At 46.9% G+C, this 21638-nt stretch overlaps 1 protein-coding gene across 3 annotated transcripts in view; it reads left to right on the top strand.

The window, feature by feature from the left end:
* The window catches only part of LOC128914614 (uncharacterized), a 229292-nt gene that overhangs the window by 199635 nt on the left and 8019 nt on the right, over positions 1 to 21638 (top strand). For 2 of the 3 annotated variants that reach the window (XM_054213842.1, XM_054213843.1), the window contains exons 11-14: positions 7801 to 8044; positions 8751 to 8819; positions 19852 to 20011; positions 20374 to 20445. In XM_054213842.1, the coding sequence (XP_054069817.1) occupies positions 7801 to 8044; positions 8751 to 8819; positions 19852 to 20011; positions 20374 to 20445 (545 nt within the window). The remainder of the gene's footprint in view (positions 1 to 7800; positions 8045 to 8750; positions 8820 to 19851; positions 20012 to 20373; positions 20446 to 21638) is intronic. The other variant, XM_054213844.1, reaches the window with a different exon arrangement.

The raw sequence follows: 21638 nt of genomic DNA, 5'->3' as shown, positions 1-21638 counted from the left end.
AGGAGAAAAACACTCAAAAGGGTTCGTTGAGTTGTAGGGTCTCATTTGGAGAGAAGAGGGGCCCAGTTCTGCAATGTGCTCAGCTTGGGGGAGGGCGATGGGAGCGGCGCGTAACTGTCCTGTCTTAAAAATCAGCCCGCAGTAGGGTTAAGTTAAATGAACAAAAGCTACGGAAAACCGTGTCCTTGGTGTTCGTGAAAAGCAGGCTGGGCTGCTTTCTTCAAAGGGTCGCTTTAAGGTAAATTAGATTTTAAAAATGTAGGCTCTGAATCTTTTTTTAAAAAGCCAAAGAACGTTGAAAGCCCTCTGACTAAAGATACCCAAAGACATGGCAAAGTGGCAGCGTGCCACGCTCTCATTGCTCACGGCAGGCTGGGCAGAGTGAAGACAGAGAGCAGGCAGGCAGGAAAATCAGGACAAATTTCAGGAGCAAGTTGAAAAATGCTGTTCGCTCCCTCTGCTTCTTCCATTCTGCTCTGCATTCATTGCCCGGGCCAACGAGAAATCATCAGAGAGGGGTCTGAGAACCACACCTTAGCGCAAAAGACGACTCGGCCTTTTCCAGATTGTGGGTTAATGTTTGGGTGGTTATTATGGACCCTGCTTTAGTCTTTTCCCAGTTTCAGCATTAAATATTCACTGTTCATCAACTGCTTCAACACCAGCTCTGCAGCAAGTTGTAGAGCTTGCCTGTAGGTGGGTCTCTCTTCAGCCTCATCCTTGGATCCCCATTCTCCTTTGATACCTGAAGAACACGTCATCTTCTGGGCAAAAGTAGTCTGCAGGGATTGCTGCTTTTTGTACCGAGCGTGCTACTACCTTGCTGCCTTGTCTGTGTTGCGTTTCAATTATTTGTCGTTTCAGGCAGGCCCTGGCTTTGCTTTATCTGTGTGTACGCAGTATAATATTCTTGGCCTTCCAGCCCCGTGAGCGCTTGCGAGGACTGTTGCTTCACTGGCGACACTCCTGACTCCAAGCCATGATCTCGGGTAGGGAAGAGTGAGGGGACCAAACCCTCCTGTGACTTTGCGCTGTCACCCAAGCTCAGTGCAAGAGGAAAATAGCTCAGAAGACCTCTACTGGGATGATCTCCTGTAAAACTGTGGTGGGGACGGAGTGATGATCCCCTGTGGAAGAGCCACCCTGTTGCATGTTACTCGGGCCACCCTTTGCCTCGTAGGAGGGACGGGGGATTGGTGCCCCGCTGCCTCTGCCACCCGTGGCTGCCTCTGCTGCCTGCCCAGCCCCCTCTCTGCCTCCCTGGGCTCTGCCGGCTCCGAATCCCGACGCGTGTGTAACGCTAAGCTAGTCTTGCAAGGCTCTGAGCTCTTAAAGATCCGCCATCAAAGGCTTTCAATGTGTCTTTCACTGATTACTTATTTACAGCTCCCAGTTGCCCTGTAAAATAAGCAAATATCATTATCCCATTATGGAGATGGGGAGGGACGGAGGGAGGAATCGAATGTCACCCCAAGGCCCGCGGCCAGTCCCTGCCGGCCTCGGGAGCTGCGCTCAGAAGACCTGAGTGTATCCATGTACTCAGAGTGCATCATTCCTCCCCAAGTCATTTTGAGACCACTTTGCCATTGGAATATGCAGGATTTTGATAACCAGGAGGACCAATAACCCACATGCGCAATGAGAAACTTGTAACGGATTATTCTGTGGTTGGCATCTTTTATATTGTCAGCTCATAAGAGGGATCTAATGACTCACGGCTGGAAATGGCTCTTTCTCCACTTGTGTTTTACAGATGATTTGTTTTACGCATGAGAAGTAGAGTGTGACCGGGCATAGAATAAACCATAGCACTTGAAAAAAACGTGCCATCCTAAAATCATAACCCTGGCTTATTACCTCCCCATCCATACTTGCACACCACCCACTAAGGAATAAATAGGAGGAATTTCTGAAATACGCGACGAAGGTGCACGCAGAGCTCCCAGGAACAAATTACCTGGGGCGCGCACCAGGCCAGGTCATCTCTAGCGCTTCCCCGTGCCCTCTGATGGAGGGGAAGATTTCCTCCTCGTGTGCTACGTGCTGCTTAAGCCGTTGAATAGCTTTTAATTCTAATGGCTTTTGCCCTAGCGATGGGCTGCACAGGCAGATTGCCCTCCTTGGGATTAATGTTGTATTTCCTCTGCAGCGTCACGGGAGGGTTTGACACAAGCACAGCGTGCTGCGGCAGTGCCCGGCCCACGGAGCTGTGGCCTGGGCTACTCCTGGCAGAGTAACAGCGATTGATGAAAGCTAGAGAGCAGGAGGAGAAAGCAGTGCTAAAGACAAGGAGAAGTCAATTTAATAATAAGAGCTACTGAACAGTCTGATTTACAGGTGCAATCCTTTCTACAGCTACCTATATCCCCAGCGATAATTTGGGGATAGGTGCAGAATTCGTCGTGGAAGCCACATCCCAACAACAGATCTTCAGGTTTTCCAATAAAAGGCCATCCTTGATTTCCTTATGATGGTCACAAATGAGCTTTTTTCTCTTTCAAGCGCAGCTAGAGAAAGTCACCTCCCCCCTTCAGAGCGGGGTCAGTGAAAAGGGAGAAATTTAAGCCAGGGCGAGAGCAGGAGAAAATGGCCCGAGCAGGTCACACAGACAGGTCCGTCCCCCGAGCGCGGCCGCTGCCTCAGGCACGAGCACTTCTGCTGTAAACCTCCGACAAAGCAAAGCAGAGAGCAGAATTGTGGTAGGTTTACGTAATGTGTCAAAACTTTGTTTTGTGCTCCCATCAGATACTTTTTTCTGGCTTCATCTTTTCCTTGTGAATCCTTAGTACCTGTTACGTGAACAGACTGCAGAGCATTGTTTAGAAGGGCTTAATTAACCTCAGCTAGGGAAAGACAAGGAAATCATAGAAGCTGTAGGGTAAAAAAAGATCATATTTAGACAAATAAGTGCAAATGACCCAGATGCATCAATTTCCGTAAGAGCCATGCGGTGCGATGGGGATGCTGTCTGCAGAGACCGCAGGTTTGTCACCGCTCCTGCTCCTCGCAGTCCCACTCTGCGCCCTGGGGCTTCTCCCAACAAGTCCGCACTAATCCTGCCTGTTCCCGGCCCCTTTTCTCCTCCATCTGTCACCTTTCTCTTAGACAGCACCAAAACGCAGAGCTGGACCCCAGGAGATTAGCTGTTCCCTCCGCAGGATTAAGTATCCTCAGATCATCTCTGATGGATGTTTGTCTAACCTTATTTTTGAAAATCTCCAAGGAATGCTGTCCCAAGACTTCCCAATTTTGTCTGTTCTAGTGTTTAACTACTCTTATAGCCAGAAAGAATTTTTTTTCGAGTATCTAATCCTATTCTCCCTTGTGGTAAATTAAGCCAAGCCACAATCAAAATGGAGAGTAATTGATCACCAGCCTCCTTAGAAGAGAAGCAGCTTTCACATATTGGAATACCAATAGCGCGTTCCCTTTTATTTATGTCCTTTCGAGATTAAACCACTCAGTTTCTTTGGCCTTTCCCTGTTGATCGGGTTTTGAGAGGCTTTTTTTTTTGGTCTTTTTATATTTTCTTAGCTGATTTAACTACAAAAAATAATTTTGTATGACTTTCAAAACTGGACAGTGTAAACCAGGTAGTCGTCATCCTGGCTTACCTATGGACAGGATAATATATAATAGTGCGCTAATAGAGCCAGCATATGAACAAAGGTAAACTGTATAGCTTAATATTTTTTTCCTCGTTCTCTCGTATGTTGTCCCTGGGATAATCAGGAGCAATAGGAGCAGCCTGTCCCACCTGCCATTTCTGCCCTCACTGAGCCTGAGCTCCTCTCGACAGCGCGGCTACTTCTGTAGCTGATAAATCTCCATTTGGTGTGTACGTGTTTGCTTTGCCCTTCTGACATGTAGTACTTGCACCGCTCTGTTTAAACAATCCATTTTCACCCTCAGCCACAGCTCTGCTTTCCTTTATCTTGCGTGTGCTTGTTTGATTCAGCTTTACGTGCTTGAGGAAAGATAGTCCTGCGCTCGACAGAAATGGTGTTCGGAACAACAAGGTTCATTTCTCAACGCTGCTGCCGGCTTGCTGCTGCCTCTTCCAGAAAACGCACAAAGCAGCACTGCTTCCATTGCCCGCGTGGTTTATTTTATTAGTTTTTTGATTTTTATTTTCTTGTCCACATCCATAAAAAGCTCCTTAACGCAGGGGTTTGGCTGTACATCTCTCAGGGTAGCCCAGATGAATTCCTAAATTTTATCAAAATCAATTAAAGTCTAAGCCCAGTGCATTTGCCCATGCTTTGCTATGGAGTTAAGTAATATATGTTATTCTTTAAGAGGTGTAGGAACGTATGTGGTAATGTATCCACGGATCAAATAATTATTATGTTTCCCATACTATGGGTGTTAAAATTTCAGCAGTTAGGAAGTAATATCCATTTATTGAGCATTGACAAGAAGAGGGGAAGAAAGGATAAGTGGTAGCAGGAAATGCCTAACCCATTAAAAGTGACATTAACCTTAGTTACAGTTATTAATCTGCTAGATGGACTGAACTTTCTCAAAATCAGGTGTGTACAACGCGTCTTCCACGTGCAGACACGTGCTAGTCACTGTTTATGTGCTCTACCACTCTGGGAAAAATACGGGGTCTCTCAAAAACTTGGGGTATCGGTGCTGGAGTTTATGGTCAACGGGTGGGGAACGGTCCTTCTTTTGTGGAGTTATGGAGGAAACGCGTTGTTGGGTTGTCGGGTAACGTCAGGCGTGGACTTGCGCTGAGCTCTTCACCTCTCTGTGCCTCTTTGCGTGGTTTCCTCTCCCCCCGTGTCGGCACCTTTCTCTCCTCTGGGTCTCCCCCCACCCCAGGGGCTGTCTCTCCAGAGAAGGTTCCTGCCAGGCTGGCGGCTGGGAGCTCTGGGAGGGCCATGGGAGAGAAGAGGATTCGTTGCTTCTAGAGTTGTTACTGAAGTTTCTTCTCAAAATGAAAGTACAAGTGGCAGGCGGGAGCTTTGCTTTTGTCGGCTTTCCCTCGTACAACCACGTGCTCGCGCGATGCTCGGACAAAAACACGGTGTTTCTTCTCCGTGTGTTTTCTGCAGTCTCGATGGCGGAGCTTGTGCCATCCCGCTATTGCGTTCTCGCCAACAATAATATTCTGTGGGGCCGTTTTGTTTCCAAAAGCGCTTGTATGATTCCATTACCTCCTCGTCGCTCCTTCAGTAACTCCTAGGCAACACTGTTATCTTCACATCCAATACTCAGCAACACCTGCAAAACACGGGAGCCTCTAAAAGGCACTGCAGAAGCCTCGCGGGAGGCAGCGATTGTTCCTGCTCCAGCCTTGGAGGGGAGATGCATGGAGCAGTTCCGTCAGGCACGTCCAAACCCCACCTGTTGTCCTCGGGAAGTATAATGACAGCACAAAGCTGTTAAAGCATTCACTTGGCATCAGCTATTAAAAATAGCTCGTAATGTTTTCTGAATCAAAATTAGAGAGATAAGAGGGGAAAAAATGTATTTGGTATGTGTCAGAAAAATGCTAATGCACAGAGCCTTGTGTTTTCAGCCAGGTGAGAAGGAGGATTGTGATTATTTATTCTGGTAATACCTTTTATGAACAAATCTCTACATAATGGTGAATATTGTATAGAAAAGTACGTTTGATCCCACTTCACCCGTCTCACTCCCAGGCGCGGTCTGTTCGGCGGGGTCTGTTGGAAGCCCTCAGCAGCAGCGGGAAGGAGAACGGTTGCGGGTACAGCTAATTTAAGGAGCACATCTTTTTTCCTATGAGATTTGTTATCGAGGTTTTTTGAGAATGTGGTGAAGATAAATGCTGTTTCTAAGAACTAGTCCAAGACTCAAATTTAAACACAGTGCACAGTATTGATTTAGTTGAACAGGTTTGGTGTGATGCTTTTCTCAGCACTTCACTGGGCGCAGAGGGAGAGGAAAGAAGCGATTTTCCAAGTTAGGGCAAAACAGAAAAGATTTTCTATTGCATATTCAGCCTGAAATATCCTTTTCTTATGTTTTGCGCAGCATCACTACTCAAAGCCTACACACCAGAGGAAGGTATTTGTACAATACATTAGTTAGTGGACTTCCCCCCCGCCCCCAGAGCATTCCAGAGGGAGGAGCCAGGTTTTAAAGACTATGAGTTTCTGGACAGTGCCCTGTCTCATCATCATTAATACTGTCTGGCATATCCATGAGTAATTTGCTAAAAAAATGATGATGTACAATTTATTTTCCGAGACTAATGATTTGTCTAAAATAATACCTACTGCTTATCTTTAAAAAAACTCACTACTAAATCTTATCTGAGTAAATAAATGCTGTACATTGATTTTATTTTTCCTCTTAAATGAATCCTTTGACATAGCATTTATCTTTAGGGCACTCTCAAAAATCAAAAAGTATTTTAAGTTAATTTAATACACCTAAATATTAGCTTTTGAGAGTGGATAGAGGAAGGAAGTCTTGATTGCGTGTTGCTAAATTTGGCTTTTTAAATGTATGCCTTGTAAGTTGAATCACCGTACGTGGCCACGACTGTATAATCAACATTCTGTTTTCTGATGATCATTTTATGTTCTCTGTTCCTATAAAGACATGGAGATGTGGGGCCAGTGCTCCTCTCACACCAGTATAAATCAGGAATAGTTCTAGCAAAGGCAGTACAAAGTAAGTGTGAAGAGGGTAAGGAAGAAAGCAGGAAATTATCTGGGTTTTACTACGGTTTATCTTTATCAGCATCCACAATTTCGCATCTATGATTGAGCGGTTGATACAATAGAACACTTTTTTTTTAGTGCCTCCTACCGCATCTATGATGGAGTGGTTGATACAATAGAACTCAAAACACTTTTTTTTTAGTGCCTCCTACCGCTGTCTCCCAGCTGCCATGACCCCGCGCCCTCCGTGGGGTGGCGGGGGGCGGGGGTGGTGGTAGCCGAGACCCAGCGCTGCTGCAGGGCTGCTGCCGGCACGGGGCAGAGGGTGCGCTGGGCACGTCAATCAGCCACAGAGCCATGGGTGTTCCCGTATCAGTCATGAAATATTAATAATGAAGACTATTTTGCTTTTTCCTTCCCAACATAGAGAAATGAGCTGTTGCTGAAAAAGAAGGGGCAGGAATAATCAACTTAGAAAGGAGACGAGGATGGACAGGTTTGGTTGTAAAGGTTATAAACATTAAGGAGGGAAAAAGAAAAAAATTAATCTGGATCAAGAGGTTAAAACCAGGGCGTAATGGGACAGAGATAGGTTAGGAGTCCTGTGAACTGAGAATCAGGGTGATTTTCTCGCCAATGGGTTGTGTAAGAATGGGAAATGGGTTCCAAGGAGAAGGGGCAGAAACCCATCGCCCCTGACTCTGGGAATGTGTTTGGAAAATAGAGATCTGCACTACCCAGTCGGCACTGCCAAACACGCCCGAGCTGGTTTCTCAAGGTTTAGGCTTCTACAGCGTCTCGTTTGCAGCACAGGAATCCCGTCAGGCCAGTGGCCTGTATTTTCCGGTTTCTCATCCTATGGAACAGAACTTCCCATCATGGAAAATGATGGAAGTGTGTTACCTACTCAAAGGCATTTCTTCCTGCCTACAAGCAAAATTTTACAGTGTGAGGGTTTGTGTTTTGTTCTTTTATGCCTGTGATCTACCTTATTTGTTTAGCCAGTAACAAATGTATTCAACAGCGCTTGAAGCTTGAAGAATCTGACCAGGTTTCACCGTTACTTCTTTCTTTTCTTCACCCCTCCCATGAATTCCCTGCTGAGTTCAGGCTCTGTAAGTATCTTACGATCAACCCATCTCTCCTTTTCTCTCTGTAGGATCTGATACGAAGAGATATTCTGTATTACAAAGGTCGCATAGACATGGATAAGTATGAAGTGGTGGATATAGAAGATGGGAGAGATGATGACTTCAATGTCAGCATGAAGAATGCCTTCAAACTTCATAACAAGGAGACTGAGGAAATGCACTTATTCTTTGCCAAGAAACTGGAGGAGAAGTTACGATGGCTTAGAGCTTTCAGAGAAGAAAGGAAGATGGTAAAAGAAGATGAAAAGATAGGTGAGGAATATGAAATGAATCTCAAAGGAGATTGTTGGTAATGCTAAATTTAGCCCCAACTGTTGGAGAAACCCACATGGTAGTAGAATTACAGTTCAGCCTTGTTCAGATATCCTTGGTTGCTCTCATAGTCATAAATAGGTCTCTCTCCAATTCAGTCACTGTTATTTTTGGCCCTTAATAAACAAATTCTGTCCATAGCTTCAAGCCTGGACCTCCGTGGGTATTGTGGGAGAAGGAAGCCTTTGGCCACCTGACTTCAGAGTCTGCTGGCTGCATCATTCTGCTCTGGTTGAGCATGTCTTGTGCAGGGTAGGAGGGCGGCGAAGTCAATGACTTGTCAGCCGTGCCCTTCCCTCAGCATCCGCCCATAAATTGACTGTAACCACTGTCAGTTCAGGCTGAGTTTGTGTCGCTCGGCTGTAAAGCACTGGGCATATTTACGATACTGTATAAATAATAATGGATCTAATCTTACTTTTCATACAGCCCCTGCGCAAGTGAGATTATAGAGAGGCCTGTCCTTTCAAGGAAGAATTGTTTTTCGTTAAAATACCTGCCCGTACACACAGCTCACTGGGTGACGCTTTGCCACCTAGGGCGTTCTGTGTTTGCCAAACGGGGCAGAACATTCCCCCCTCCCCACAAGAACAAGAGGCTTTGTAAGCAATCTTCTGAATTGTGTTTGCCGTGTTCCCTTTTTCAGGCTTTGAAATTTCTGAAAATCAAAAGCGGCAAGCGGCAATGACAGTAAAGAAAGTCAGTAAGCAAAAAGGTAACCGGCAACATGCACTGTGCCTGGTGATGTGAGGGTGGAGCGGGCTGGGCTGAATCCTGCTGGGTTAGGATCCAGCGTCCCCCTTGAATTTCCCCCTCCCCTTTCTCTTTTTTTATAAAATACCGTTTGTGCTTTGTATCCTTTCTTAATGTATCTGTGGGCCAAATTAATCTCTGGTCTAATGTGGTTGAAGCCAGTGGAATTTCACCAGAGATGAATTTGATCTTGTGTCTCCAGTCTGATGTCCAGAAGCTGTCCCTGGGGGCAGAAATCTATCTCAGTTGTTTATCTCAGGCTGAAATGGGAGTGAGTGCGGAGATGTGTAGGGGTTCTGCTAATTCCCAAAGTCTCCCATGAGCAAAGAAAGGTGGCTGAAATACTGGAGATGGTGAGGGAGCTACCCCTTTCCTGCTTTTGGGAAGGGGATACTCATGTTTCCTGGGGCTACCTGTAGCTTTTTAAGGTCAGCACAGTAGCATCAGCTCTAGGAAGTAAAGTATCTTAGTAAAGATACTACATCTCTCTAATACGTTTCCCCACCCAGGCAGGCTACGGCCAACTAATAAATGCCATGCTAGATATTAAACAGCGTCTCAACTGGCGGAACAGCCAGCGTTAATTATCTGTTGCAATAACTCTTGCAGCTACAGGTTTCGAAATAGTAAATACGGAGGGAAAGTCAGCGAGGTCATTTTTCAAGTTTTCCAAAGCTTCACAAAGTCGTAGACATATCGATTCGTTACCAAAGCACCATGGCACAACTAGGCCTACAGAAGGGTTTTGGGAGAACTCATCAGTCCTTGGCTATAGTCCATTCCAGGCTGATTCGTCCCCGCTCTGTGCAGGCATTGGGTTGGTTTTCACAAAAGTCGAAGGAGCTCTTTGCTTTCTGCCTCACCTGTTTGTTGTCTACTGGCTTTGCTGGTCCAGTAGTGGTTCGCTAGGCCAACCGTAAACTCCTTGGTTTGCTGTGTCTCTCCATCGTCATTAGTCTTCTCCTCTCTACTAACTTCCTATGTTGTCTTCTGAGATGTTCTCTAAAAACTCTCCTGGCCAGATTTGCTAAGCTCAAAGTATGCAGACCCCCAGACACGGGCCCAGGGACGTGTGTTTTACACCACGTACGTGTCGGTCAGGCCGTGGCGGCCGCTGGCACGAGCTCGGTTTCGCGGGTTGGCCCCTCACCACGTGCATGCTTGTCCCCCAGCACGGCAGCACCACGGAGATTGTGGCAACTGGGAAATTATAGAAACTGACTTGCATGATGGCCACCACAAAACCAGTTTTAATTATTATTTGCTGTTCAATTAATTATATTATTAATTAATTGAGGCATTAATTAATATTTGTACTGTTAAGTGACACATTCAAAGGTGCCTGAGCATGCCTACCAGCATTCCCACTTAAATCACTGGACTTGCCTCCTGACAAATATAATATGCCTAACCGTACTCACTTCGTACACAGCAATTGCTCTCCCGTTTTCTCTCTTTCTCTTTCTCTCTCTTTCTCTCTGAGATCAAAAAGGAAGGGCTATTATCTTAGACTTATCTGACTATAAAATTAATTAGCTCCTACAAGACCAGTCAGCATTCCTTTTATGAAGAGCGAGCTTACGCTGTAACACTGGTAGTTCTTTTTATGAGATGAAGTCCTCGAGTCAGACAGAAATGCAGTCAGACCCCGAGCATCAAGCGAAGTGAAGCCTGGTTGTTTTGCTTAAGACATGAAATCTGAAAAACAACAAATAGGGTCATTAAATTAGCAGCTCTGTTTCTTTTGTCCTACATTGGGGTAGTCATAGCCCAGTCTCAGATTAATTAAATTAAGTACCGGCACTGAACGTTTTGCCGAAACATCTTAGTTTTCTTACTCTGTGGTTTGTCTTGTGCCCGAGACCCAAAGGGCGGCAGGAGGCTGCGGGAGCAGGGAGCTGGTGGCGTTGCTCGGAAGAGGGAGGTAGGAGGAAATTCCTGAGAGTTGGCTTTTAGTGACTGATTTTTTGAATCTTACCATATGCATTTTACATATATGCACAAGAATTTTTTTTGCCAAAGACCTTGGCAGGCACTCGGGGTGCAGCCCTCGGGGCTGGCAGCAGGCAGGGGGCTGCGCCTGTGCCTGGAGGTTGCTGCCTGCAGGCACCTCCCGCGGCACGACAGTAGCGTTGGAAGGGCCTTCAAGTTGGTTTTGGAGCATCGGTTAGACCTGGAAAGCAGTGAAGCCCTTTAGGAGTAGGAATACTTCCACGGCATTCAACTGAACTATTTATTGCTTTAAATTTAGGGACTTTGCAGGACAGGTCTCAGAGGCTGCAGCAGGGCTTGACAGCTCAACAGCTCGATGTGGCGTGTCGAGAGCCCTGCTCCCGTGTCGGTGGGTGCCTATTACAGACTTGTTTCTAGATTATCTCACGTGTTCCCTCCACCTCTTAAACGGGAAACCATGGTAATTTCCCTGTCATGGAATACTTAAGGAAGAGAGAAAAGCCGTGAAGGAGGTGAGATGGAAAACGCAATCAACTTTGTTAGAGGTGAAGCAGAAAAACATTTGTCAAATAGTATAAACCGCCGCTTATTTCATGCACTGCTGTACCACACCTCCCCGAAGTATTACTCCGGAGCTGGCTGGCGTGCGTTGGAAAAGGAAGCGTTTAAACTACCGCTCGCTGCAGCAGGCGAGGGAGAGAGGCTGAGACATCAGCTGATGGCAGGAGAAGAAACCTTAAAACTCTGCTTTTTAAACTAATGGAAACTTTATCCAGGTGATTGACAGAGAACGCAACTCTCAGTGGTTTGATAAGTTTTTGATCCCAAAATGAGGGCTCCGTGGGCACAGCTGAGCCCCCTCCTAACGCTCCCGTCTGCGCCGAAATGCGCGCAGGCATCAGGGCCAGGCTTCCTTCCAAAGCGATTTAAGGATGCGCAAGGTCAGATTTCAGCAATATACTGGGATTTGCACTACTTATTGGATTGGGCAAAATGTAATGATATTAGACCAGGTGCCTTAAGACAGCATTAAACCAATTTTTTCCCTTCTTTAAGTCCATTAGACATAAAGTAAATGGGTAGTGTCGGCTCTGCACCTTACCAGCAGATAGAGGAAAGGGCTGTTTGTTGTTGTTTTTTTCTTTCTGCATTGATTGTTGGAGATCTCGCCTCTCGGTTACTGCCCTTTAGCTTCTTTCAATGTCAGTGTAGTAACTGGGAATAGAATTCAGTGTGGTGTCTCCTAGAAATAGCAAAGTAATGGAGAAATTTATTTGTCTTGACTTACGAAAACAACAAAAAGCCCCACAGCCCTTTCTAAGCTACAGCCAAGCAAGTGTGCAGCTCCCCTGCAGGGACATCCAGGTACCACTGAGGACCTTTGCTGCCTGCGCTGACACTGTAACGTTAAGTCAGCATCAAGTTGCACTTCCAAAATTGTGCCCGTTATTGACTAAAACAGTGGAAACAAGTCTAAAGTTCCCCTGAAAATGGATCCTTTGCGGATCTCCAGTCCATCGTTAACACAGACGTGGGATTAGCCAGGGTACTTTTTCCATTTCTAAGTGTCTGAAAACAGAAGGCTCCTGTAGTGCCTCTGTCCATCAAGGACTTCTGTTGTGCTGCCCACTTTTAATCTCCTCTCCAATAATTCGTGTTTGCAGCTTTCAGAAGCATTCTGTTACTTTCTGATCCCCAGCTCTGTCTACCTCTGTCCCCGTGCAGGGCAGCGTGTACACGTAAGGGGTTTTTGCTGGTGTCCCTGGAAGCTGTCAGCCAGGGTGTCAGGAGGATCAGAGGTTCCAGTGCCCGGGAAGGACACCCCATTCTTAAAGCACCATTTCCCACTGATGTTTCCATTTTGCAAAATGAAATGTCTGTTCAAATGGAAAGAAGTGACCTTAGTGCTAGGTGGGAGGGTTTCCCACCCCAGGAGCTCCTCAGCCCCATGCTCTGAGCAGCTCCCTCGTGCCCTTCTCTCTGCCCTTTGCGTTCTCCTCTGCACCATGCCACAGACCTCAGCCCAGACAAGTCTTTTTCCTGGTGGTCTGGGACATGCGGAAGGAGGGAATGTATATTCAGTCACAGTCACTCCTAGCCCTGAGCTTAGAAGGATGCTGTCACTCAATCTGCCCATAAATACCCAGCTATGCAAACCCAGCAGAGGTTAAATCTTCAGCCAGCATGAACTGCTTTGGCCTGCAGTAAAACACCCTCCGAGTCACTGAATGTTCCTGCTAACTTCTTCCTTTCTGATCACTTGAGCTCATGGCGAACTATGCCGTAAAAACCCTGACTCAAAACCCAACAGCTTTTCTTTGGCTTCTCAAACTTCTGCACTTCAAGCTGTCCCCCAGCGAGTCTGCGCAGCAGGATGAGATGGCTGCGTGGTAGCGTTCCTGTGCTGGCTTCACCCAGCTGGCGAGGACAGGTCTTACCAGGTAGCAGAGTCTGTAGGTACCTCCTGAGGTTCTCCTGAGTGTTTAAGCCTATTTTATTGCATCTTCCTTGCTGACAAGATTGACGTGGCCCTGACAGGTTTCCCCATCCTATTCACACATGTAGGCATAGCCTCGGGGGGATCGAGGCTGAGCAACACATAGAGTGACTGCTTTAAAACAAAGAGGGGCATTTGCATTTTCAGATAATCAGGGTCGCTTCCCTTTTCTCACAGAGCTTCCCACAGCCTAGGGAGCTAATCATGTTCTGGGTGGTATTTCCCCAGAGATTCAGAGACATCACAGAGCTTGTCCCCGTGCTTGTAAAATACAGACCCTACCCAAAACCTCCAAAACGCAGGTGTTATTCAGTGCCCATCTGCGGCTCACCCAAACACTCCGTGCTTTGGGTCCACAAGCACCAGTCTCACTGATGGTAGTACAGAGAGATGGCTTCTCACTCCAGGCATTGGTAACCCAGCTGGAGTCAGTAGTATCACCTGAGATCCGGTCAGGTATACAAGCTAAGGCAAATCATGAATAAATCCTTGGCTGGGAGTCCTCTAAGGATGGCACCGGTCACTCGGCAATGGGCACATGCTTCTGAGCAAACTCTGCAGCAGAGTTTTTTGGTGGGATGTGAAACAGGCCTCTTGGGTTTTCCCTTGGCCCTGGCTTGAAAGGCCAAGATGTTGACGTCAATGTCACGTGGAGATTCCAACTGAAATAAGTTTGTCAGCCCAGATACTCCTGCACTTTCAGTTCGGTGAGGTATTTTAGGTAAGGGGCAGAGTTGCTACCCAAAGAGGCTGCATTTCAGGGCAGTGATGGACGAACTGATCTCTCCCTATCAGCAAAACAGGCGGAGTGATCTTTGCTATCAGTGTACAGAGTGCCAGAGGAGAGGGAGGCTGTATAAATACAAGATGGGATAAATTAGTTTTCACCTGGCTTTGATTGATAAAGCCCTAGTATTATTTATTCCGTCTTGTCTTGCTTAGCTTTTGCTTATCACATGAGGAATCATTATCTTAATGTCTTGTCTAATGACATCAGGTTGCAGTAACAGACTTGATAAATAGTCTCAGGAAGGTCAAGTTACCTCAGTATTTGTAGATACTGTGGTTGGCTGTGGAATAGCCAGGACACGAGATCACTGTTCTCCTCTGTTGCGTTTCTCAAGCTGCAGTTAGCCCTTTTCCCCCCCTCTTCCTCCAAACCGGAGAAGTTAGGCTGGTGGTTAGGAGAGAGAGCTAAGGCATGTCCGGTACCATCCCTGGCAATATCTGCCTCTGCCAGGCCATTGAGTAAAATCCCTGGCTGTGTAAAAAACCGTGGCTAATGCACTGCTTAAATTCCTTAAATTCCTCTGGAGCTGGGCGGCTATGCCAAAGTTTGAGTGGGTAGTTTAGCGTGGAAGTGCGAAGCCATGAAGCCCCCGGCTGCTTAGGACCGCCTTCGGAGGCAGAGGTCTCCTGCTCACAGCTGCCACCCACACCTCTTGCTGGACAAACCAGGTCTGCAGTGGGGGAAGAGGGCTGATAGCAGACACAGCGTAGTTTGCTAAGTCTAAACATAACAGCCACCAAGTGAATCGTGGTGAAGTGCTTTGAGATCCTCTGTTGAAACGTGCTGAAGAAAGGCAAAGGGCTGTACCCGCTCAGCCGTTACTGCTTCTTATTTCTTTAACTTAAGCCTGTCGCTATTGCAGGAGTAATCAACCCTACAACAATTAGTGTTCTTGAGGTATGTTCCTGGCTACGCCACGTTGTGTATGGGTTACAATATTCAGGACGAAATGGAGTTGATGGAATTTTTGAGCATGGCTCCTGAAGGATGCAGGTTGGCTCAGCTGCTGTTGGGATCAGAGGAGAGGAAAGGTTCCTTAGCGCGGCACGGCTTCCTTCCCCACCGGCAGCCTCCCCTCGGCCAGCGGAGAAAGCAGGGGTTGATAGTTTATCGTCTCCCACTCAACTCTGGCTAACGAACAGCGTGATACCTAGACAGCTAGGTAGAAGGAAAGCCTATGAAAAAGCTCCTGATCAAAGTATAAACTAAAGTCTTAAGGGTCAAGGATGGAACAAACAGCTTGTAAGGCAAGTTTCCTGGTTATATATAGGCAAATCTGAGTGTTTTCTGTCTATGTTTTGTATTAAGTCTGGAAAGGTGCAGTGTTCGTGTGGCTGTCCTGCTCTCCTGTGACTGGCTCTGTCTGCACGTGTCCATGTGGATTGCCTGTTAACAGCATGCTCCTACATCTTCAGGTGCTACTGAAGTCGTCTTGTAACCTCAAATAGAAGAGACACTTTGAAAAAAAGAACTAGGAGGGAAAAAAGAGACAGCTTTAAATCTTTTTAATTGTTTTCTTCTGAGCTGAGAAACCCGAAAGATTCTGAGTGACGTTGCCTAGTACTAAAAAAAGACATGATTTCAACTGACAGCGCAGCATCTCTCTTTACCAGTTTTGTCTAGCCAAATTATAAACCCTGGAGTTTTCTTTTTCTCGTTCTGAACAGATTTCCACAACCCCCACCCTGCCGAACGATCTTGCTGTGCAGCTGCAGCCTTTATTTTCTGCCACAGTGCAGAATTGTGCGTGAACCAGCAGAAGGAGCTCCAAGTCTGGTCATTGGTGTAGAACTGCTTTCTTACCTTGGAAAGGCAGCGCAGCAGCTGTGTCTAGAAATCATTACTTATCTATCGATTCTTTCCCTTTGCGCTTTGAATTCTGTTTGCCGAGCAGCCCAAAATTGAATCGGGAGAGAGCGTTGCTCATTTCTTTCTGTTGAATTGCAGGGGAGTTATGGCTTTGCATATGAAAAAAAAAAAAATCCCTCAAGAGACAATTTTGTACAATGGCCCCGAGTTCTGATGAGGGAACAAACTGCTTCAGAGCAGAATAGAAAAAATACCAACCTGTCATACTTTTTCCCAGAATTGCTCTTTCTCGGGATTTGAAGATGTGCAGATTAGGGGAATCTCCCTCCTCCCCCCTGCCAATTCCTGTGTTCACCTTGTTGAGAATGTGGGTATGTCTAAAAAAAAAAAGCCATTCTTGGGGTACCTCAGGCTATTGCAAAGTGCTGTATCACAGTTTCACAAGAAAATATATTCTTACGGAATTATCAGCCTGACTTGTCAGAGCACCAGTGTTTTTATTTGCATGCCCCCAAAGACACGGTAATTATGCATGCCATTGAGATCCGCAGTCTTGGTCATTCAGGCCATGGAGGCCATTTGATAAATATGATAAATATGGTAAATATGCAAACCTTCGGCTGCTTATTCAAGTAGAACCAGCCAGGAGCTTTTGACATTCATCCAGCCTAGACGTTAGTGCCAACAGTCTACATCCTCGAGCAGGGCCATGCAAATGACACTGAGAATACGGGTCTGAGCTTCTTTACTGAGGGACGTGACAGTGTGTGCATGGGTATGTTTTGAGCAAGGATAGACGTTTTTCAGGAGTTGGGACCAAAAAGGCTATTTTGGGAAAGAACTGAACGGGGTTTGCTAGTGATCTGGCCAGGGGAGTCTGCCTTTTTCTCTTTTGGAGAAGACAGACTATGGATTACGTTCTTTGCAGTGTAACTCCATCAACGTCAGTGGACTTCATCCAGACTGTCCTTTCTCTACTTCTTCAGCCTTCCAAGTGCATAACATTTTGCTGATCCAGGAGATTTCTTAGCATTTCTGTTTCATGATTAAAATACATCAGTTCACCCTTCGCAAATTGGTTTAGAGACAATAAAGAGCTCAGCCCGGCTCAGCATGGCAGACCGGACGCATCGCAAGGCTGACTGGTACTCTGCAGCCACGGGATGCAAAAGACGTTGGGCCATGTCATTAAAGCAGTGGGGGTTTAAGGTCTTCCAAAGCTGGAAACAATTGCTGGATGTCCCTTAGTAGCAGCTTTAGATTCACGGCTCCTTTGTGTTGTAGAGCATTAGTTAGTAATCTTGGTGGCACAAGGCCTGTTTGCCTTGGAAGTAATTCCTGGTCCTGTGGGTCAGTTGAAGATCCAAACCACTTCCCAGACAGAAGAAGATACATTTCCCAACTCTAGCCTTGTAGGGGACCTGTACCAGATCCTAACATTCCCATAGATTCTAAAATTCCTCACCAGTCTCTGCTGGGAAAAGCGGCCAAGGCACTAACGGCTGGTGGCCTCCAGGAGAACGTCTACACTCCTGTATGGGTTCAGGGGCTAGAGTTCGCCCTTCAGAGCAGACTCTGCAGTTGCTTACGCTGCCCACATGTTGATCTGCCTTCCAACAAGGCAGTTTGGGGCAGGACAGTGGTAGAAGGGATGGAAGAGGTAGGGCAGAGATGAGCTCGGGCCCACGCTCTACCCCTAAGGACTTCATTGGCTTAAGTCACATAGAGTGGTAAATGCAAATTGATGGTTGGGGCCTGCCAACAAGGATGGTACAGAAGTTGGCTCAGGTGTCCTAGAACTGACCCTCTTCCAGGTTTGACCCCAGGACAGCAAGGGCTCTGGGGCTGCACTCTGCTCGGCAGGCTTTCTCTGGGAGAGAGGAGCTTGGGAAAGACAGAATAGAAAACCTGCTGATGAATAACTCTGTTCCAGCATGCAGATACAAATGCAGAACATCTCCGGGTTGTTTGTTTCAAATGAGTTTGAAATATTAACTGTGATGAATTTGTTTAAGGTTAATAAGTATGAATCATGGAGTGGTTTTTGTCCACCGTAAGGAGAAAGGTCTTGGTTACTCCCTACAGTGGACAGCATGATTTGATGGCGTTTGCTGTAAAGAAGGGGAAATCAGTTAGACATAGCCAAGATGATATCTCCATTTGGTCTGAACCTTTTGAGGACTTTAACAAGCCTTGATTGGTAAATTCTGTCACAAGGGGAAGCGAATTAATTTTCTCTCTTAAAGCCATACTAAAGCCTTAGCTTTGTATCTAAAAGAGGTCCTGAATTATACTCGGCAACATACAAAAGTTGTCAGATGAGCTCCGTGAGTGCGATTTGTGAGGCTTTTTCATTGTCTGTAAGTACCCGACTGTGTGCAGCCTTCCTGTGCCCGGGCCGGCCGGCACCGGTCCCGCAAAGCATGTGTTTGTGTGTCAGTAGGAACCGCTAACTGAATGCAAAGAGTCGCATTTCTTTTACACACGTTGCTGTGGTACCTGGGTGCTAATCACCGTATTTTGCCTTCTCTAGCACCTTCCCAGCCGAGGATCTCAAAGTGTTTTACAAACATTAATTAATTTAGCTTCACAACCCTCGTGTGAGGTAGGTGGGTGATGCCATCCCGCTTTCCAGATGAGGACACTGATCTACTTGGGTAGAGTCGCCTTGCTCCTGCGGTTAAAACCAGGGGAGGCAATGGCCTCGAGATGGCCCTTGCGAAGCTTGCCACCCGTCCTGCGGCCGGGGCTGCCCTCCCCGCAGAAGGAAGAGCAGTTCTGCATGCAGCAGAGGGGATCCAGAGATGGCCAGAGCTTGCAGCAACCTGCTTCAGAGCCCTGCTCCTCCCTCCTTCCTGCCCTTCTCTGGAGTGGTGGTTTCCAGTCGGTCACGCTGCCCCGAGGCTGAAGGAGGGATTATCCCTCATCAGTGGTGTTGCGGGGAAGGAAATACAGAAGTAGCTATATTACTGCTCCCTCTAGTCTACACTTCGGTGGGGACTTGCCTCCCTTCTGTTGCACTTCCATTCACCCCGAGCTGCCCTTTCTACACCATCCTTCACAACAGGTTGCGTAGGTGCCAGCTTGCTGAAGCTCCCCCTTTCCGTGGGAAAGCTGTAAGGGCAGCATCCCCTCACCCCGGTCCTGCGCAGGAGCTGTGACTCACGTACGTGGGAATGATCCGTCTAGAACCTGAAAGCGTAGCCTTGCTGGTCCGTCCATTGCTACCAGTTTGGATTGAGCAGAATCAGCCTTTTCTGCGTTGCGTGCAGCCGTTTTTGGCTGAAACCAGACTGGTAAATTTAAAATGAACCCTATGGAAAAGTCCTACAAACTTTCCTAAAGAAAACAATGAGTTGCCCTTTGTATAGGCAGAATGGCGCTGAAGCGATGCGGGTCCCTGCAGCGTAGCGCTTCCTCCACAGCGGCTCTGCTCCGGGCTGACGCAGGAGCCGGTGCCGAGTGGTCCTCGGGGTCAGGCTGCTCGGGGCTGGTCACCGCGGCATGTTGGGGCGAAACCGCTTTCCAAGCACAGCTGGGAGGGAGGGTAACAACCAGCTTGGAAACACCAAAATTTGCGAGCGGGTTGAATGACGCGGTTGCGTGCCTTCGTCTGACCAGATTGGTGTTGCGAATGGCCTGGCCCTGTGTTTGTGCCTCGTTAGGTCACGCAGGACTTTTCCATGAGGGCAGGCAAAACTCTGCCAATACAAAAGTAATGGATCTTTTCCAAATCTTCAACGTGCGGCCTAGTGTAGGGAGCCTCCGAGCTGAGTTTAGGCAGCTGCTGCGTTCCTCCGTAGACTTGCCGTCTCTAGCACGACTCCCTGTTGTTTGGGACCCTGGTTGTTAAGCGGTAAGAAGCGATAGCATGACGAAGAAAGACTATTGACCCAATTGCACTTTGACTGATCTGTTTCTTTTTCCCCCCAATCATCGATGCAGGTGTGAGCTACTCCAAGTCGGTTCCTCCAGCCTACCCACCACCCCAGGATCCATTAAATCAGGGACAATACATGGTGACAGATGGCATATCCCAGTCCCAGGTCTTCGAGTTCACCGAACCCAGACGCAGCCAGGCACCATTCTGGCAAAACTTCAGCAGGTTAACACCATTCAAAAAATAATACCTAGAGAGATGGAGAATTTTAACTTAAAAGAACTCAAATTTAAAAATAAAAATAAATAAAATTATATTTATAGATGGACCTTTTTTCGGAGAAGCACTGTTGCAACTAAATATATATACATATATATATATACACACACATTTTAAAAATAATAATATATATACATATATGTATATATATAGAAGGACCAAAAACTTTTTTTGTTGTTTTTGGGAAGCAATCTGCTACTAGATACTAGGAAGCACCAATGATTTCTAACCATGTGACCTGTTTTATTTTATTCCATTGGTCGGACATCTTTTTTTTATTATTATTTTCTTCTTCATTTTCATTCGAGTCGTCATTGGCATCCCAGAATGCTTTCTCGCTTGTGTGAATTTGTCATCGGAGTTCCTCATGGACTACATCGGTGTATATTTTATTTGATTTTATTTATGGTGGGGGGGCGGGGGGGGGGGGGGATGTTGTTTGTTTTTTGGAGTGCTGGGAGGTCTCTGCTCCCTCTCCCTCCCTCTCCGTCCCTTCCTTGGCTGTCCCTGGAATTATCATTTCAATGCAGAGCATCGACCCCTTCCCGTCCCCGTCCTGCATTCTCTGGTCTGACTCGTGCCTGTCTGGATGTGCTCCCTTGTGCACCATGCTCTGCTGCGCAGTCTTTCTCTGGCTTTAACTGTTTTCTTGTGGGCAGGTGAGAACAAGCAGAAGGGCTGTCAGCTATTTAGGAAGTGAGAGATGGGTTTTCCTCAGTTAATTTTTTGCCCCCCCCCTTTTTTTTTTTTTTTTAAAGCGCTTTCTTTTTCTCAATTCAGCGTGATTTGTCACGCTCAGAGTAAGACTGAGAAAAGAATATCGGGGGCTTTTATTTCTTTTGCATCTAGTTTTCTTTCTGTGGGGTTATCTTTAATTTATTTTCTTTTTAAGCTGAGACACGACTCTGAAAAGCCCACTCCTATCTTTGTTTTCCACGCAAAGATAAAAGCTTAAAAACCGGCGGCTTCATGCCCTCCATCCCAGCTAGAGGAAAACTGGCTATTAGTCTCCAACAAATGGCCAGTTTTCTTTCTTCAGGAACTAAGGTCCCATCCTGTTGGCCACGCTCCCGCCTGCACAGTACTGCGTTAATGAACCACTAATTGCCATTGACAGGAGCAATGATCCCAAAAGCGAGGACCGCGACTGCCCTCCCCGCCTGCTCTGCCCCGTCGCCTCTCAGACCCCTGCCTTGGCTCGGGCACCGATGGCCCGGGCAGAGCCTGAGCTGCCGTAGCCACCCCGTCGCGGAAGGATCATTGCCCAGGTCACTGGAAGTGTTTACCTGGTATTTAATGCACCCAGACTGCAGCGCAGAGGAGAAATGCCTTTCAGGAAAGATAGGGAGGTGACCCGAGCTGAGCCGTACGACCGTGATTACGTGACCTAATCCAAAGCAGCGATCAGTTTAATCGGAGGGCAGCAGCAGAGGTGGATCGTATCGGTGTCAGTGGGTCTGGAGTCATCAGCGCAACTCTCCAGGTCTCTTTCTCTCTCTTTTTCTCCCTCCGGAGACTCATCGCTCTGTTTTTTAAAGACACTTCCTACAATTTCAGCCTTAAGTAGATTCGT

The sequence above is a fragment of the Rissa tridactyla genome, chromosome 9 (genome assembly GCF_028500815.1).
Source record: "Rissa tridactyla isolate bRisTri1 chromosome 9, bRisTri1.patW.cur.20221130, whole genome shotgun sequence".
Classification (NCBI taxonomy): domain Eukaryota; kingdom Metazoa; phylum Chordata; class Aves; order Charadriiformes; family Laridae; genus Rissa; species Rissa tridactyla.
Note: the sequence above shows the minus strand (reverse complement) of the source record. Positions and strands in the feature narration are given on the sequence as shown.